At 40.6% G+C, this 20,628-nt stretch overlaps 1 protein-coding gene across 3 annotated transcripts in view; it reads left to right on the plus strand.

The window, feature by feature from the left end:
- The window catches only part of bnc2 (basonuclin 2), a 204,030-nt gene extending 194,820 nt beyond the window's left edge, over positions 1-9,210 (plus strand). For 2 of the 3 annotated variants that reach the window (XM_034302883.2, XM_026911049.3), the window contains one exon: positions 1,633-9,210. In XM_034302883.2, the coding sequence (XP_034158774.2) occupies positions 1,633-2,233 (601 nt within the window). In that variant the 3' untranslated portion in view covers positions 2,234-9,210. The remainder of the gene's footprint in view (positions 1-1,632) is intronic. The other variant, XM_034302884.2, reaches the window with a different exon arrangement.
- The last annotated feature ends 11,418 nt before the right edge of the window (positions 9,211-20,628 follow it).

Here is a 20,628-nt window from a genome sequence, read left to right on the forward strand (position 1 = left end):
CTCTCTCTGTCTCTCTCAGTCTCTGTCTCTGTCTCTCTCTCTGTCTCTCTCTCTCTCTGTCTGTCTCTCTCTCAGTCTCTGTCTCTCTGTCTCTCTCTCTCTCTCTCTCTCTCTCTCTCTCTGTCTCTCTCTCTCTCTTTCTCTGTGTCACCCTGTTTCTCTCTCTCTGTCTGTCTCCATCTCTCTTTTCTTTTTTTTTTAATTCTCTGTCTGTTTTTCCTTCTGTCTCTCTCTCTACTTCTCTCTTTCTCTTTTTTCTTTGTCTCTCCCTATATATCTCTGTCTCACTCACTCTTTCTCTTTCTCCTGTCATACTTTTTCTTTGTTGTTCTCTCTCTCTGTCTCTCTCTGTCTCCATCTCTCTTTTCCTTTGTTTCATTCTCTGTCTGTTTTTCCTTCTGTCTCTCTTTTTTCTTGATCTCTCTCTGTATATCTCTGTATCTGTCTCACTGTCTTGCTCTCTGTCTCACTCCCTCTTTCTCTCTCTCTCTCGTCTCACTTTTTCTTTGTTGTCCCCTCTCTCTCTCAGTCTCTGTCTCTCTCTCTCTCTCTCTCTCTCTCTCTCTCAGTGAGACACATCGATTGTCGTTGTGCTCAGTGCTGTTTTTTGGCGTTAAGTGGATTTGTGACACTGCAGCGTGTGATCTGACATCGCTCCTGACTCGATTTGACTCGATGGCACTCCGTGTCATGTGATCCTCCACCGGGGCTGCGCGAGGGAGAAAAAGGCCATTTTTATTAAAGCGAGCGCTAACACGAAACGCTGCGTCTCGATTAGGCCACCTCCAGGCGCTGGAGTCGATGCGCTAATGCTGTCCGAGTCGGCGCTAATACGCTATCCGGTTCCCCTCGATTATCGCATTACGGCTCCTCAAATCAATTGATAAACTCCCATTCAATGTGCTGGAGTATTTAATCGAGTCAGGAGTCAATTGGATTTGAGCAGACGCGCTGACAGCGGCTAAACACGTTAGCGAGTCGCTCTCTGAGCTAGCGCCACTGCACTCAGCTCTCTGCGTAAGCGCTTTAGCCCGCCTTAGCCTTCTCTCGCAGCGTAGGAAACGTGATACTCTGAGATCTGTGCAGCTGGGCTTGGGTTAGGACACGATTAGCGTTAGCGTTGATGTCCTGTGAAATGGCTGTAAGGTTAGCGACTAATTAATCATTGCCAGAAACAATCTTAAAGGAAGCATGATGTTAGCGATAGAGAGTGTTAGCATTAGTGTTGGTGTTAGCTGAAAGCAGTCAGGGTTAGCACACACGTGTTAGTGATACACAGCAAATAAAGCAATAATGGAGTCTTTGCTTAATAAATGATACCGGTATTAGCATTAGCATTAGCATTGGTGTTAACGTGGCCACGTTAACACCAATGTAATTGTGGCCACGTCCAGGACTGCGTTTTTTTTTTGTTTGTTTTTTTTTTTGACAGGTGATCACGACTAAACTCCATTCCCTCTCCCTTTTCTTTAAATCTGTTTATAATCTGCTAAAAAAAATTCTTAATTTTTTTTTTCTTGCTTTGTAATTTATTAGCGCTGCTACATCATCACAGTTGTGCATAAAGTTAAAAGTATGAACAAATATCAGAGTTTTTTATTTATAATTGTTTGTTTTCTTTCTCCTCGGCAGGCACAGCTCCAACATCAACCTCCACCGCAAACTTCTAACCAAAGAACTTGACGACTTCGTCCTCGACCCCCAGCTCATGCCGCTGCCCCGGGACATGCGCGCTGAATTAGCGGCCAAAATCTACTCCGGACACCGACACGAGGACCCCGTGTCCCCCATAGGCAACGGTTACCGCGGCGACGGCGATTACGCGGCGCTGGACCTGAGCACGGCGTCGAGCATCCACTCCAGCGGCAGCGTCCAGTCGTCACGCGATTCGGACGAGGCCAGCGATGAAGGCGTGCTCCTGGACGAGCTGGACGTTAGCGAGGGAGAGGAAGCGGGGCCGGGGTTAGGTGAAGGGGCGGGGCTGGTGACCTCCGACCCCGCCTCCTCGCCGTCAGCAGGCGCTAACGGCGGCATCCTGTGCACGATCTGTCACAAAATGTACAGCAACAAAGGGACGCTGCGTGTGCACTACAAAACTGTTCACCTGCGCGAGATGCACAAGTGCAAAGTTCCCGGGTGCAACATGATGTTCTCGTCCGTCCGCAGCCGGAACCGACACAGCCAGAACCCCAACCTGCACAAAAACGCACCCTTCATCTCCATGGTCGACTAGCCCCGCCTCCCGTTCCTCACAGACACGCCCATTTATCAACACACTCCGCCCTCCGTCCCTGCATTTCAGTGTCAAAATGTGTCAAAGGTCAGTCCTTTCACGTGACGATCAGACGATAAACCTCGGACGCGTCACGTCAGTGCTCCCTTTTTGACTTTTTTTTCTTCTTTGGGAGAATTTGGATTGGACGTTTCTCCGAGGGCGCTTCTCTTGGTTTGCTTGATTCCAAAATGGCCGCCCTTTTGATCTTTTTTTTTTTTTTTTTTTTTTTTTTTTTGTCCAACTCCATAGAAGTTCCTCAGACTCTTTATGTGTGACTGTTGCCTGCAGAAAACGGTATTACTGAAAAAAATGAATAATAATAATACGAGAAAAAAACGTCTCCTTGTTGTATTTGTGTAACGATAGCTTTACGAAAAAAAAAAAGAATCCCGTACATACCTAAAGCATGAACGGTTTCAATTTGTAAATAACGTCCTGAGAGGCTTTTTGGTGTAAAACAATTGTATTGATGGTCGCTTGCTCTTTTTTTTCTTTCTTTCTTTTTTAAATTTTTTTTTCCTTTGCTGTTTATTTTTCTCTTTTTTTCCTTTATGTTACAGTTCAATCTTTCAGCTCAAAGTGTAGGTGACAAGAGGTAGCATTTTACTAGCTTGATTCATTTATATTAACGTCAAAACAAAAAAATAAAAAGGAAAAAAATTTACCCAAGAACAAAAAAAAAAAATATTGTGACTCGTTTTATCTACTTGTGAGATATGGCGACGGAGCTGGCATGCTTTCAGGCTCCTAAACGACTCCTTTCTCATTTTTTTTCTTCTTTCTCTTATTTTTTTTAAAAAAAGATTTAGTAAGACAGCGTTTAGTTTTTTTGCACTTTGCATCTATAACGAGCGGGATGTGTAATATTATTACGAAGAAAAAACACTTCGCAATGTTCGAGTTAGTCATGGCCGGAAGGGAAAATAAAATAAAATAAAATAAAAAAATTGTATCTTTACAGAAATGTACCAGTTTTGCACTTGTGTTCAGTTAAAAAAAAAAAAAAAAAAACAATTAAAAATTTGTATAATCTCTGACGACCCACATTCGAGCAGGACAAATAAAACGTAAACGTATTTAAACGGCGTTTCCGCTGCAGGATTTCTGATCAGCCGATTTTCTGCAGAAAAAAGTATTCGTTCATGTGGCTGTAACGTATTAACCCGAGAATTAGCTCCCAGATTAAATACTGCATGTGCTGTTATCATACACGAGTAGGCATGTGCTGAAAACCGGTCGTACGATATATCGCAAAACTTCAACACGCACAATATTGTTATCGTGAACTTCAGTATTCGTTCCATTTCACCATTTACAGATGGTTTGTTTCCAGTCAGGACGTGTTAGGGTCTTTTTTTTCGGACGCGATGTCATGATAAATATCGTATTTTACGATAAAATGTACGTAATTATCGCAATATGTAAATTTAACAACGGCTCGAGTTTGTACTTCCGTTCACACTGGCAGCGAACTGATACGATTTTTAATCACGGTTGCAATTTACAATGACGGTGAATTTTTTTTTTTTTAGTAAAACAGGGCGGGGCTTAGTTTATCTTTAATCAGCCAATCACAAACTTGACTCAGTGACATCACTGTTATGCTTTATCTTCACTTCTTTGCCTTGGATAATTCATATTCAGCTACAGTAACTAAACTCTAGCTAGCATAATGTTAGCCAGCCAAGTTTGCTAGCAAGCTAGGGGTGGAGCTTAGGTTAAATTTAATCAGCCAATCACAGTCACCATTGTCCTTTCTCTACTTTTCACAACTTTGTTTGAGCAACTCCAACTAAACGAGCCCAGCTAGCTTAGCTTAGCTAACATAACGTTGCCAGTGGCTATTTGATGGTAACTAGCCAGCCAAGTTTGCTAGCAAGCTAGTCAATGCTACGATAACTGTAATAATGTGAAAAGTCATTAGGCTAAAAACTACGCTGGGTCGAAGATGTAAAAAGAACAGCTAGTCATTATTTTAGCAAAATGCAGCTCTGGGAAAATGTTAGCTTGGCTGACATTAAGTATCTAGCTCACAACATGCTAGCTAGCATCAGATTGATTGTGCAAAAGAAAAGTTTGCGTCGAATTTTTAAAAGGAACTGATCACATGTTATCTAAGCTCCGCCCACGTCAGCGTAAAGATGCCATCAGTCAGTGAAATCAAAAAGCGAAAAAAAAAGAAGATGAAGTGGTGGAGTTTTCCCTCGATATCGGTGTGGCGTCCGTGTTTAGTCTTAAAATCCCGAGTCTTAATTCTTTTTTTTGGGGTTCAGTCTTTGAAAAGTCGAGCTGTTTAACAGCGGCGTCGACGTGTCGAGGTACGAAACGAACCTGAGTGAAAAGTCTTTTACGCTGAGAGTGTGATGCGTTTGATACAGTACAGTGAACGCACCCCTTTTTCTCTGCAGGTAAAAAAAAACAACAAGCTCGTAGCAATGCCACTTTCCACTTGTATTTTTCACTCTGATGCTGACGGGAGGAAGGAGGAAGGAGGAAGGAGACAGTGAGGCAGCGAGGCAGCGAGGTTCGCGAGAGTCATTAAATTGGAGGCGCAGCACGCCGGAGGCAGGAGCGCCGTCTCTGCGCTGATCTGTCTAATAACTCGCTTGTCACTTCGTTACGTTTAGAGACGGTGAACGCTGCTGACATGCTCATGTCACACACACATCCGACCCCCTCTCTCTCTCTCTCTCTCTCTCTATTTCTTTCTCTTATTCTCTTTCTCTCTCTCTCTCTCTCTCTCCCTCTCTCTCCGTGTTTTGGGTTCCGCAGGGACGTGGGTTAATAACGCACGCTTAAGTTCCCCGTCACCCCGAATAACAGGAGGTGTAATTGCCTGTTTATCCCATGCGAGGGGAAAAATTGAGCATCGAAAGCCAGCGTCTTCTCCAGAGTCGCATTTTCTCTCACTGCTGACAGCTGTCTCTCTCTCTCGCTCTCTCGCTCTCTCGCTCTCTCTCTCTCTCTCTCTCTCTCTCTCTCTCTCTCTCTCGCTCACTCTCTCGCTCTCTCTCTCTCTCTCTCTCTCTCTCTCTTTCTCTCTCGATTTCTCTCTGTCCGGCGAGATGACAGCAGCAAGAGGACTTGTTAACCTCCGGTGATGGACGAGGCAGAAAGAAAGGCAGAGTCTTCCTTTCTTTCTTTCTTTCTTTCTTTCTTTCTCTTTCATCTCTCACTCTCCTTTTTTTAAAATTTTTTTCTTCTTTAATATGCTGTTTATTTCTTAATTTCATTACTTTTTGCACTTCTTTCATTCTTTATCCTCTTTTGTTGCTTTATTTCTTACGTTCTTTTTCTTTCTTTCAGCTTTCATTTTTCTTATTTTTGGTTAATCGTTTTTTCTGTTGCTTCCCTTCTTCCTGTTCTCCCCTTTTTCTTTTTATTTCTTCTTCGTTTTCCTTTCTAAGTGTCTTTTTATTTCCTTTGTATGTTTATCTATTTGTTTTTTTTTTGTATTTCCTTTTCTTTCTTTTATCTTTTTCTTTCATTCTTCCTTTTACTGTTTCTTCATTTTTCTTTCCTTCTTCCTTTTTTCTTACTTTCTTTATTAATTTTTCCTTTGTCTATAATTTTTCAGTTCCTTTCCTTCCCTTTTCTTTTATCATCTGTTTTTCCCTTTCCTTCTCCCCATACTCCTTTCTTTCTTTCTGTCTTTCTTTTAGTTTCTTTCTTCTATCCTCTCTCTCTCTCTATCTCTCTCTCTCTCTCTCTCTCTCTCTCTGTGCTGAAGGAGACAGAAAGCCGGCCCGGTCGTGTGTTAGTGAGACTGAGAGACAGGAAGAGGGAAAATCTTGTTAAAATCCAGAACGAATGCTGATTTTATTCTCCTGGTTCTGTTCAGGTTTAAAAAAAAAAAAAACGTTTTAGACGTTAGCACACAGTGAAGAATGAAATGTAACGACTCCGAAACACGATCTGGTGAGAGGAACTGTCTCGGCACACACACACACACACACACACACACACACACAGTGTTTCCGAGGTCGGAGATGAACTAGCGCGCTTTGGCTAAGCCGGCAGTTCTGATACTAAATGAGCTGCGGAGTCGGTGCTGACGCAGAGAAAGAGGAAAAAGGGAACAGACTCAGCACGAAAGAGAGACAGAGGGAAAAAGAGAGAGAGAGAGAGAGAGAGAGGGAGAGAAAGAGGGGGAGAAATATGTACACTACATCCTAAAAAAATATCACGTCATGACTCTACAGGATGTTTACATCTGACTTTTTAAATATGTTAAAAATTTTTACTGAATCTTTTTTAAACAATTTTAAACATTCAGTAAAAAATTTTAACAACAAAATCTAAAATTTATAATCGTGAGAAAAACACAGGCGATACCAGCGATATCTCGGAGAAATGTACTGTGATGGAATTGATCACGATCCTGATGTTATATCATCCTCTCGCCCGGCGCTCAGCACGAGTTTCAGGAAATAAAATAAAATAAAATAAAGTATAATAATAGCATTAAAGACGCAGTTGAGCCACAGATGAAGTCAGAGTTTTCTTGCAGTGAAATGTAGTCGATCAGCTCAAGCAAAAACATCGTTAAAGTCAAAGTTTTTATGATGTATTTATTTTTCAAAGACGACTGTTGTGCTCGTATACGACTAAAAATAAACATACGACGTCTTTTAGAGCTGCGAACGGACAGGAGCGGAGATCTGTAAGTGCTTCAGAGGACATCGTTAAACACCGTAACTTTGTTTTTAAATAAATATTGTGTAAGATCGTGGTGATGATTTAGCTTTAATATCATCATCACCACTTCCAGTTTATTGGGTACAGTTTCTACAGTAAACTCCGGGGGGGGGCGTGGCCTAAGGGGGGCGGAGCGTAAAGGGCCGAGTAACTATGGTCATTTTAAAAAAGATGGCAGCCCTCGTAAATAATGTTCTACTTGAAATTTCGTTCATGTTTTTGCTGATCGAGTAGATTTTGCGGTAAAGGGGAAACATTTCAGACCTTTAACTGTGTTTACATTCATATCAACATCAAATACGCCATTTAATTAAATCAGAATCACGTGACACAGCATCCTGTTCCTTTTTATCACACGTGTGTGTGTGTGTGTGTAGAGAGACGCTTTTCCCTTCGCTGGTTAACAAAAAAATTTTTTTTTTAATAATGGCCGTTTTATTCCCCGCCTTTAAAAACACAGAGTGGGCGTGGCTTCTCCATTTCCCTCAGCATCGGCGACGTTTTAATATTTTAATATCGACACTTTGATTCGACGTTCTGAGACAAACGGAGCACTTAGAAAACTGCAGATGCGAAAACAGTGGGTCAAATAAGAAGAAATTAATAATGAATAAAAATAAAAAAAGGAATAAAAAATTCACAGATTATATAATCCAACACAGCATTTCTTCCTTATGTAAGATAAATGATATTAATAAAAATAATAATAATAATAATAATTAAAGGTATTTGAGCGTGGTATGTAAAGTGAAAATGAAAAAATAACAAGAAATTAAAATCCGTAATTCAGTATTGAATATTTACTCATTTTTGTCCACAGATAACTCGTAAGCTTGAACACTTTTTTTGTGTGAATACTTTCCTTTTCTTTTTTTTTGTTTTTATACACCCGCTGGCTTTGGGCCGTGCTGTTCGCTGTGTTTCGTCCTGTTCGTTTCGTGTTTATTGGCTTGGATTTTTGCGCCGAGCTTCATGAATAGTGCATGGGCCCTGAACAGCGTTTTTCCATTAGGCACACTCGAGGAAGAAAAAGAATTAATGAATAAAAAAATAAAGGTCCTGTTTGGTTTCTTTGTTTGAACTGATTTGCTTCTGCGTGTATCTTCTGTATCATAGCTGACTGTCGATGGTTTTTGCATTAAATGCATAAAGGGTTTCGGGATGTAAATGGAATTTTATTCATATTTTGTCCAAATACCTCTCTTGTAATTTGTATCAGAATTCTTGTACAATTTTTATATTAAAGATTTATCAGTCACTGGCACGCCGAGCTCCTGTTTCCTCCCGAGAGTGTCTACGTCTCATCCTTCCTTAAAAACACTCTTTCTTTCCTTCATTTCTCCTCCTTATTTATTTCTTTTTCTTCTTTGATTTCTGTACAGTGGATCGAAAAATTTTACACACCCCTGTTAATATTACAGTGTTTTTTTTTGTTTTTTTTTTGCACTTTTAATGTGAAATAGCAACAAACAACATTCAAGTGAAAATGTGAGAAATGTTTTAGAAAAAAAAAAGAAAAAATATAATATCCTGGTTGCACATTTGTGCACATCTTTTAATTTTTTTAGAATTATGTCCAAAAACTTCGAGCCTGGTCTCATCAGATCGTACCAACATTTTGCCACATGGTTTGAAGTGATTTAGAGATGTGAAGAATACGAGAGACTGTATCTCATGCAGGGAGTGAGCAGACCTCGCCAGATGTTCCTGCAGCTGCTTTAATGTTGCTGTAGGTCCCTCAGCAGCCTCCCTGGTAAGTTTTTGTCTTGTCCTTTGGTCAGTTTTGGAGGGACGTCCTGTTCTTGGTGTCACTGTGGAGCTCCATTTTCTCCTCTTGTTGATGATGGACTTCGCGGTGTTCCACGCTACAGCTAATGTTTTAGAAATTCTTCTGTACCGCTCTCCTGATCCATATCTTTCCACAGTGAGATCCTCTACAGGCTTTTTCAGCTCTTCAGCCTCAGCAGTCGGATGAAACCCAGAAGATGTGAAGAAACTCGTACAGAAACAGCTGATCTTTATTTGGTGTTAATCAGAATCACTTCAGTGATGACAGCTGTATGATGATTAGTTTTCAGCATGAGTGTGATTGGTTCATTCTGAGCACAGTCACATGACCCATTATAAAAGGGTGTGTATACTTTTGCAACCAGGTTATTGGAAGTTTTTTCTTTTTCTTTTTTTCCCCTAAAATGTTTATTTGTTGCTCTTTCACATTAAAGGTGGAAAAAATCAGACATGATTTATCTTGGTTTCATTTTTTACATCAAATAACGTGTCATTTTAACAGGGGTGTGTAAACTTTTATATCCACTGTAAAATACAGATTATTTCTTTTTTGCACTTTTCTCCTCTCTTTTTCTTTCTTTCTTTCTTTTTCTATATTATTTTCTTTCATTCTTCTCATTATCTCATTCTTTTACTAACGCTAATACTTTCAGTTCTTCATTTCTCTTTATTTTTTCCATAATTTTAGTTAATTTTATTTCTTAATATCTCAATTTCCATTTTATACCTTTCTTTCTTTCTTTCTTTCCTATTTTCTTAATTTCTCTCATTTTATCACCTGTTCACTCTTTCTCTTCTTTCTGTACCTTACTAAAACTTGTTCCTCAGTAAGTCTATTTTTTCCGTGTTATTTCACGCAGCTGCTCGGATTCAGAGCGGATTTTCTGACAGCTTGTCAATCCCAGTGTGATCCATGCACCTCGTTTCTCCTCGTTCTTCACTGAACGCTTTAATTATCAGCTAATAAAAATCTCCAGGGAAAATGGACAATCCCGACCAATCACAGCTCTCTTACATTAATGAATCAGCGATCCCGACCAATCACAGCTCTTACATTAATGAATCAGTGATCCCGACCAATCACAGCTCTCTTACGTTAATGAGTCAGTGATCCCAACCAATCACAGCTCTCTAATGAATCAGCGATCCTGACCGATCACAGCTCTCTTACATTAATGAATCAGTGATCCCGACCAATCACAGCTCTCTTACATTAATGAATCAGTGATCCTGACCAATCACAGCTCTCTTACATTAATGAATAGAATATTCATCAAGTATATCTATTATTATTATTTTAAAAAACAGTTGATATTATTCCTGAACACAGGGAATCAGTGGATATTAAATAAAAGAATAAAATGTTTCTGTATCTGTGAGAGCCTGACTGTAAGAGCTTACAGGCTGTTAGCGACAGCTGTTTTTAGCATTAGCCGCTGCTAGCGTGGTTCCTGCTAGCTCGTATTACAGATTGATATGAGCAGCATGGGGACGTCATGTTTGCGATGCTAACAAACAGGAACATAATGGTGTGTGTGTACGGCAGTGTAGGGCCGGGGTATTGACCCCGCCAGCGCTCTGTCACACTCGGGCTGCTCGTCGATAGCCGTGGCAGAATAATAGAGCGGGGGTTTATCGATTATCCGAGGGTAGTTAAAGATATTTCCCTCCTGCCCTGCCACCCCACTAACACCCCCCCCCCCCCCACACACACACACACACACACAACCCCCCAGCCCCCCCCCCCCCCCCCCCAGCAGCCACGGCCATGACAGGAGCAACATAACTTACCGTTTTCCCGAGGAGGCGGCCATCGATCGGCCCTGACAAACACACCGAGCCGGAGTCTGACCTTTTCTTTCCGCCGGAGAGGAGTTGTGGTGTGTGTGTGTGTGTGTGTGTGTGTGTGTGTCTAAAGAGTGGCTGTCGTGTGCAATTCGGTCGAGATGCTGTAATTACGGCCGTGTCAGTGTGACGCAGGGGAACGAGGAGAAGAAATTTTACCTTCTGTTACTCACGCACTCTGAGAATCACACACACATACACACACACACACAAAACAGAACAAAACAAAACAAGACTACACCTCATATTTACACACTTATTGTTTTAACCCCAGTGTTTTGAGCCTGAAGATCTACAGGAGAAGCAGGGGGGGTCATCTGAGACCTGAGAGAGAGAGAGAGAGAGAGAGAGAGACAGAGAGACAGAGGGTGAGAGAGTTGACAGGACTTGCCTGTTCAGCAGGACTGTCATAATTAGCGGCCATCCTCCAAAGAGTTCCTCCAAGAAGCACTTCATCAAGAGTGACAGAGCCAAGAGGAAGCCATCTGCCACACTGAGAACACACACACACACACACACACACACACTGAGTACACACTGAGTACACAATGAGACACACTAAGTACACACTAAGTACACACTGATTACACAGCGAGACACACTGAGTACACAATGAGACACACTGAGACACACTGAGTATACACTGAGTACACAATGAGACACACTGAGACACACTGAGTATACACTGAGTACACAATGAGACACACTGAGTATACAATGAGACACACTGAGACACACTGAGTACACAATGAGACACACTGAGACACACTGAATACACAATGAGACACATTGAGACACACTGAGACACACTGAGTATACACTGAGACACATTGAGACACTAAAACACACTGAGTATACACTGAGTACACACTGAATACACACTGAATACACACTGAGACACACCGAGACACATTGAGACACGTTGAGACACACTGAGTATACACTGAGTACACACTGAATACACACTGAATACACACTGAGACACATTGAGACACGTTGAGACACACTGAGACACACTGAGTATACAGTGAGACACACTGAATATACACTGAGACACACTGAGTATACAGTGAGACACACTGAATATACACTGAGACACACTGAGTATACACTGAGACACACTAAGAAAGCATTGAGACACACTGAGACACACTGAGTATACACTGAGACACACTGAGACACACTGAGACACTGAGTACACATTGAGACACTGAGACACACTGAGTACACACTGAATACACATTGAGACACACTGAGACACTGAATACACATTGAGACACACTGAGACACACTGAGACACTGAATACACATTGAGACACACTGAGACACACTGAGTATACACTGAGTATACAGTGAGACACACTGTGTACGCATTGAGACACTGAGACACACTGAGTATACACTGAGACACACTAAGAAAGCATTGAGACACACTGAGACACACTGAGTATACACTGAGACACACTGAGACACACTGAGACACACTGAGACACTGAGTACACATTGAGACACTGAGACACACTGAGTACACACTGAGACACACTGAGTACACACTGAATACACATTGAGACACACTGAGACACTGAATACACATTGAGACACACTGAGACACACTGAGTATACGGTGAGACACACTGTGTACGCATTGAGACACTGAGACACACTGAGTATACACTGAATACACACTGAGACACACCGAGACACACTGAGTACACACTGAATACACATTGAGACACACTGAGACACACTGAGACACTGAATACACATTGAGACACACTGAGACACACTGAGTATACACTGAGACACACTGTGTACGCATTGAGACACTGAGACACACTGAGTATACACTGAATACACACTGAGACACACCGAGACACACTGAGTACACACTGAATACACATTGAGACACATTGAGACACACTGAGACACACCGAGACACACTGAGACATACAGAGTGAAACTGAAATGAGAAACAGAAAGAGACTGTAATAAAAGACAAAATTACACATAAATACTTACAAAGACAGTGAGATAGAAACACAAAGAAAAAGTGATGCAGAACGAAAAAACACCAGAAGGAAGGATAGACATGAGACACTTAGAGAGAGGAATAAAAAGGCAAAGAGAGGTAAAGACAGTAAGATAAAAGAAAGGCACAGAGATGTATAAGGACAGAAAGACAAAGACAAAAATGCACAGAGACATAAAGAGACAAAAAAGAGACACAGAAACAAAAACTGTGACAAAGATTAAAAAAACAGCTGCAAAAAGACAAACCAACAGAAATTCAGAGAGATAAAAAGTTATTAAGAGACAGAAAGTCATGAGAGAGACAAAGAAAAAGAGAAAAAAATACACAAAAATTCACTGAGAGAGAGAGAGAGAGACAAAAAGAAATAAAGAGGGACAGAAAGACACTGAGATAAACTTTAAAAAGACATAAGGACAGAGAACTGGTAAAAAGATATTAAGAGGCACAAAGTCAGAGAGAAAGACAACAAAAAAGAAACAGAGAGAGAGACAAAGACACAAACATACACAGAGACAAAATGATAGAGAGACTGAAAAAGACAAAGACATAAAGAAAAAATAATGGAGAAAGAAACAAGACAGAGCGATACAGAAAGACAAGAAAGGTAAAACAATATTGAAAGTCATACAGAATCACAAAGAAAAAGACACAAAGATAAAAATACACATTTGAAATAAAGACTTAATAACAGAAATCAAAAGAAATGAGATTAAAAGTCCAAGATACAAAAATACATGCAGAGACAAGAGACAGAAAGAAACAGAGACAAAAGAGAGACACTGAGAGACAGGAAACAAAAACACAGAGAGGCAAAGACATCGTCTCAGGGAGTTTTTCCTCACCACCGTCGCCTCTGGCTCGCTCATGAGGGACAAATTTATCCATTTTAAATTTATATCCTGAAGTTTTATATTTCTGTAAAGCTGCTTTGTGACAAAGTCCACTGTTAAAAGTGCTTTACAAATAAAACGGGATTGAAAGACACTAGAATAAAAGAAAAAGAGATGCACAATGACATAAAGACAAAAATACAAAGAGAGACAAGGACAAAACAAGAGAAATGCAGAGAGAGAGACACACAAGGACAAAGCAAAGTAAAAAAGAGACAAAAAGATGCACAGAGAGAGAAACACTGAGCTAAATAGATAAAAAAAACAGAGATGCAGAAATGCAAACAGATGACAGAGAAAAAGCTGGAAGAGTAAAATCAGACACAGTGTAGTGGTGTGTTTTAATAATCATGTTATTATTGTTAATTAGACTAATTAATTCATGAGCTGACAGTGAATCTGGAAAGCATCTCCACACACACACACACACACACACACACTAATCCCGTTCTCTCTCATTTGGCTCCATTCCTCAGAATGCTAATTGATTTTAATCGCTGACTGTAATTGAAGTGAAAACGACCCAAATTAGGAGCGGTGGAAAAAAGCGCTGGATAAAGATGTAAATGTCGCTGGTGTAGAACCCGAGTTAATCAAATCAATCAATTAATCAATCGTTTAATTAGTCAATGAAAAAGTAGTGAAGGAGGGATGAGAGTTTTGAGATGAGTTCGAAACGACAGAACGGCACAAAACTCTTCCGCTTCAGAATAAAAGAGTTTAAACCCATTTCTGGAAAGCTCCTGAGCTGGACGGCGCTCGTCAACGTTTTAGACTTTTCGTATCGATCGGGTTCTACGCCGGCAACACGGCTAATGCTATTGACGAGCCATCAGTCTCTCACGCAGGAGCCGAAAAACAGGAGGGATGAGAAAGAGAGAGGGAAGAGGAAACGAGAGAGAGAGAGAGAGAGAGAAACATCGATGGACAGTGATGGAGAGAGGAGAGGATGGCCAAGATGCAAGCGCAGCAGACACGCTCGAGACCCTGTCCATGCTTTGGGAACACTAAATTAGAAAAAAGACAAAAGGGATGAGGGAGGGAGAAACTGTAAACAGCCCTATCGATCCCAAACTCCGGACCATCCAACTCGCACACTCGGCTCTTTCTGCTCGCCTACTTCCTGCACCGAACTCATCTGCTCCCAGACCAACTTTCAGACTCGCATGCAAGAGAGTGTGTGTGAAACTGTGTGTGTGTGTGTGTGTGTGTGCAACTTAAGTAGTAGTCGGACGGGATTAGTTTTTTTCCAGGAATATGTCTGCTTAGTGCTCAGTAATGTTGCTGGAAGATATCTGTTGTAAATCTGTGCATGTCTTCATGATGTACGTTAAAAACTCCACTTGTATTACACACACCTCGTTTAAACACACACTGATTGTTTCGATCTTTATTATAAGAGCTTGTTATAGGGGGCGTGGCCTCGCTAACATTTACGTATGTAACAAGTGAACACATCTTAATCTTACTAAAATTAAAATGTTTTCAAGATCGAGATTATTAAACCTATTTCTAGACTTTTTTTTCTTTTCTTTTACAGATTTTAAGTTTTATACTTAAGTTTTATTCTCATACTGCAGGCAGATAATTTGACTTCTTTCTACAAATAAATGTTATAAAAATGATCATCAGAACAAGGCTATTTTAAGCTTGAAATGAGTAAAAATGTCCAGAAACAGGTTTAATAATCTTATATTTGGTTGGTTGTGATATTCTAACAGGAAATATGTGATACATTTGGCTATGATTAAGATATTTTCACCTGTTAAGATATCATTTTTTTTTGCAGTGCTGTGCGAGGAACTCGTACCTAAAACCCCAGAAGCATCGCTTCATTGACATGTTCTCTTAAACATCATGTATATTTCATTGTTCTGTGCTTTAAACTTTTGGTTTCGACAAGAGATGATAGAAAAGAGAAAAGAGAAAAGAGTGAGTGCTTTGCGTTTCCTGGAGTGTCTTTATACTAAAGAAAAAGTGCAAAACACAACATTTCCCACAGGAGGAACGCAATCTTTAGCAGCATGTCAGCTCAGACGGGATATACAGTATATTACCTGGAGCAATTACCTGGACTGCTGCTCATTTTATAGACAGCAATGTACGGTGTGATCTTTCAGATGCACACACACACACACACACACACACACGCAGTCCGTAACAATGTCTGACTCGAGGGATTCGGACTGAAGTCTGAGAAATACTCCAGGAATAATCCACAGGGAAAACTAATCCAGCCTGAATAGGGCTTTGAGAGCAGTATGACATCATCTGGCGACTTGGAGCAACTTTTGAGTGTGTTTTAGTGACTTTACACTGAAAAGAGTGTAAACACTGAAAACTCTTGCCTAGTGCTAAACTAAAGAAAGAAACAAGAAGCAGACACCAAACAAATCTCGGCTGATCGAGTACATTTGGCGTAAAGGGAAAACTGTGTGCATTTGGAGGTAGAGAAAGAGAGAGAGAGAGAGAGAGAGAGAGAGAGGGCGTGGCCATCTTAAACGATCGTAGCAGATTGATTAATAGGCTCATTTGTATTATAGACTGCTTTAAACACTCAGGCTATACTCAACATGGTGACTCAATATGCTAATAAAGCGACGTCGAATTGAATTGGAAGCAGTGGCAGAAGGAAAGACGGAGTTTAGGAGAAAACAGAGACATGAGGGAGAGAGAAGAATGCTGAAGTCATCAGAAAGCAGTTCGTCCGCTCTGTAACGACCCCGACGAGATGGAAGTCCCTTTTAATTAAAGTGCAGCGAGATCAGTTAAGCAGATGGTTGCCTACAAATATGAGGAAGGAAAATAGGATGCGTAATGCTGCGAGCACTTATCGTCCCTGTTTCCTCAGCGCCGGCCGGGACCGATAAACACCACCGGGCCGCTTTAATCAACCTCGGAACCTCTAAAGCCTCAGATAAGGACGGATTCAGGATCCGTGTAAATTAGCCGGGGATGTGGCGAGGACTCGGGGGCCGCACTCCGACACACACAGGAGCCAAAACTCGGGATAATGAGTTCTGTGTGAAAGTTTCAGGAAGGAAAAAAGGTGCTTTTAGTTTCAAATGTTCCTCCTGTTTGTGTGTGTGTGTGTGTGTGTGTGTGTGTGTGGGTTTATCCCCTCTGTGGTTTGACCTCAGTGCCACTAGGACAAACACATGCTTATCAACGATGGAGGAAAAAAGCAGGAAATAATGACGGAGCTGAACAGGTTAACGTATTCTTCACCCCTTTTAAAATCCGAGGAGGGGAGTTATAGATAAGACAGAAGGAGAGAGGGAGAGAGAGAGAGAGAGGGGGGGAGAGAGAGAGGGGGGAGAGAGAGACAGAAAGAACTGAAAAAAGCAAGACAGAGGGAGACAGAGAGAAAAAAGAGAGTGAGAGAAACAGAAAGAAAGCAAGAGGAAGAAAAAGAGTGCGAGACAGAGGCATGCGAGAGACAGGAAGAGAAAGAGATAGAGGGAGAGAGAAAGAGAGTGATGGAAGAAGAAAGAACAATATAGAGAGACAGAAAGAGGGACAGACAGAGAGAGACAGGCAGCCGTTTCCTCCTACTCTCTCTCTCTCTCTCTCTCTTTATGGAAGGAGTCTCCAGTGTCAGCGCTTTGTCTTCAGGACAGAGGAGTTTACGCTTCTTTGCGGTTTCTCTGTTACATGACAAGCTGCGTTGTTTTTGTCTTAACTTCAAGAGCGAGAACTTGACCACAGGAACTAACTTGTTTCTGTAACTATGAATGGGTAAAAGGTATAACGTGTCATTCTTTAATAATTAACATTGTAAGTGTTGATAGATTGCAGTGGTGTGAGAGGAATAAAACACTCAGGGACGTGCTGTTATGGGAAAATAATCAACTTATCAGTCGGGGTGGTGACAGTAACTCCGCTCCATCACACCACCCCGTCACGCCTAAACTCGGAGTAGAAATATATTTCTGTCACAGCTCTTTAAAATCTGTTTTTATTCACAGACCAAATGATTACAGAAACCGATGTTTTTTCTGCTCACTGTACACATCTGTACACATCTGTACACATCTGTATATATTAATAACGCTAGCTATAAATAATACTTTGCACTCAGACGGCTGGTACAACATCAAACCGACACTGACACCAGCTTTAACTATATTACAGATTTGGAATTATTTTCTCCAGCCGAAAGTTTTGGCACCAGTGCTAACACAGTGTGCTAACCACAGCCTCTTTTCTGATCTCAGAAATATTAATCACACATAATCGTCTCGCTGCCAGAACCTCAGCATGCCCAGACGCTTGAACGCCTCCAGAAATGTCATTTCTGTCCCATTTATTATTCTCTCGTCCGAGCACTTAAGCTAACGGCTGATAAGAGCGCCTGAGTCCTGATGGGGAGGATTTCAGCACTGAAACAGACCTGCTCTGAAAAAAAAAATGCTGATAAGAGGGTACAGCTGGCCAAAACTTCTGTTTGCACAAATCCTACATGATCCACGGCGCATGGGAGAGGCCGATTTTTCATTCAGACAATAACCAAGAATGTTTCTCTTGGCGAGCTTCTTGCGTTTTTTTAAAATATTTTTTATTACAGCAAAAAATTACAGAGCTTTTGTTCTCGACATTTCACATCACACAGAGCCGCAGTGTGCTGAGCTCGTTATTAAAAAATGTTCATCAATCACTGACGTTTGATCTTTTTTTACACGCCAGAGTCTGAAACTGAATCGCTGTTCGTTTGATTGCGAGCAAATCTGATCTGAACATCTGCGAAGTCATGATGGAGGACAAATTTAACCTTCAAATGTAACTTTCTAAAAATCTCAATGTTCTTCTTCCTCCAAACTTTTAATGAAAACAAACACTCTGATAGGATTTTATCCAAAATCACGACTGGAGATTTATTTTTATAATGTAACTGAGAACAGGAACTAACATGTGTCATGGACATGTAGGTATAAATGGATAAAAAGTAGAGACGCATTGATAATGATACTGCTTTCGGGGTATCGATGATCAATTACTCGTTAAAAAATGCTCAGGTACCATTTAATACCAGGTGATACTGTGTGACGTAATCCTAGTGTACATTGCTGCACTAATGAACAGACGACACTGACAGCGATCTGCACGTATTTCACGATTAATAATCAAAGCAAAGCAGATTGCAGTCTGTGAAAATATGAAGAAGAGGAACTACAGTATCTTCCTACAATACTAGGAGGTCACTGCTAGCAACACATACACAGGCTAGTCAAGAAAAGTGTCTACAGATGACGCTAGGTGAGTGTAAATAACAGCTCTTACGTTGCTCAGGAAGACGTTCTTGACGATCAGCAGATATCGATCATCAACGACGAGGGATTCTGACGCAATGTAAACAAAAACGTACTTTATTTACAGCTTTACAGAAACAAAAAACACTCTTGAGTCAATCCAAGCTAACTAATGTAGATAGCTAATGTTTTCAAATCAGCTTGTTAGCGTTATATAGAATTAATCTAATAGCGTAAGTGCATGAACACACACGTGGCTGATATTTAAAGCGGGGAAACATAAACAGAGCTAAATAAAACTTTCTGTGATGTACCTGATTGATTGAGACTAAGTAAGTGGGTTACTCATTTAAGTTTCAGGATCAGTGTTATGACCCATGACCCTTACGCCATTTCCACCATGTTGCTTTCTTGCACGCCACCGTACATGATACAAACCAATCTATTATGAAATGATCAACAACGCAATACATTCTGCCATCTTGTCCTTTTCACGTGACAGTCACATGTCAGTGTGAGACATGAGAGACATGAAAATGCTGTTTTCAGATTTTCCTGTGTGTGTGTGTGTGTGTGTGTGTGTGTGTGTGTGTGTGTGAACTCGTCCTGTACGACTGGTGTTAAAGCAGCTAAAATTATTTTTAACCTGGACAAAAAGCCTCTTGTCTAAAGCAAACGACAAATTATCCTTAAAAGCCCTGAGAGCGATGACCACCTTAATCACGACCGCTGATTTCCAGTTTAGAATTTTTTCACATTTAACATGATGTCAGAATGTAAGAATAGTTCATGAGTCATGTAATTGACTAGCATGTGCTCTAACGACGTCCTTTACCCTGTCCTGTGTAGTAGCTCGAGATGATTTCTTCCTCCTCCTGCTCCTCAGATTCCCAGATTAGGACAGTGGAATATTACGTTTTTCCCAAAATACTTCCCATTGTCGGATCCTGATCAGTTTACACAGTTGTCACATGATAGTAGCGACGTTAGGAGAAATAAAAATGCATTAATCCCTGTAATGGTTTCCATCAGATTCCGTAAGGTTACTATTAGGGATTTTCTGCTTATCCTTAAACTCCACTCAAACCCAATAAAACCTTCTAGCATGAACAGATGATCAGAATAATTTTAGAAAAATTTAGGAACCATTAGGACCATTATGGACCACCTTAAACACATTAATACCCATTTAGAACCAGCAGAAATTTCTAATGGTTTCTGTCAGATTCCTAAATATTTCCATTAGGGATTTTCTGAATACTGTTAAACACCACCAGGACTTTCTTTCATGAGTAGATGATCACCAGCAGAATACATTTAAATAAGGAAACAGTAGGACCATCACAGACCACCAGAAACATTAAGACCTTTAAGGAACGAATACAAACCTCTAATGGTTTCCATCATCAGAAACACATTAAAATCCATTAAGAGCTACTAAAAATCTCTAATGGTTTCCATCACATAATAGGAATTGGTTTAATGGTTTCAATCAGATTCCTGAAGGTTTCCAATAGGGATGTTCTGGTGACAATTAAACACCATTAGAACCCAGTAGGACCTTCTTTCATCGGTAGAACTTCCAAAGCTTTGTGGTCAGTTGTCTACTGTTTTATAAGTTCATATGTGTTTGATAAAAAGGACAATTTGGGAAAGAGAACAGCTTTAGAATTTGGGAATTTCCATACTTTTCCATATCTTGTCCTTCCTTTTCCATAACAGTTTTTTAAAGGTCATATGCATTAGTGAAATATGAGAATAAGGGAAAAAGAACAGATTTAGAACCTCATGCATTAAGTTTATAATACAGCACAATAGCTATAATCTTCCAAATTATAATTTTGGTTTTTG

The sequence above is a fragment of the Pangasianodon hypophthalmus genome, chromosome 3 (assembly GCF_027358585.1).
Source record: "Pangasianodon hypophthalmus isolate fPanHyp1 chromosome 3, fPanHyp1.pri, whole genome shotgun sequence".
Lineage (NCBI taxonomy): Eukaryota > Metazoa > Chordata > Actinopteri > Siluriformes > Pangasiidae > Pangasianodon > Pangasianodon hypophthalmus.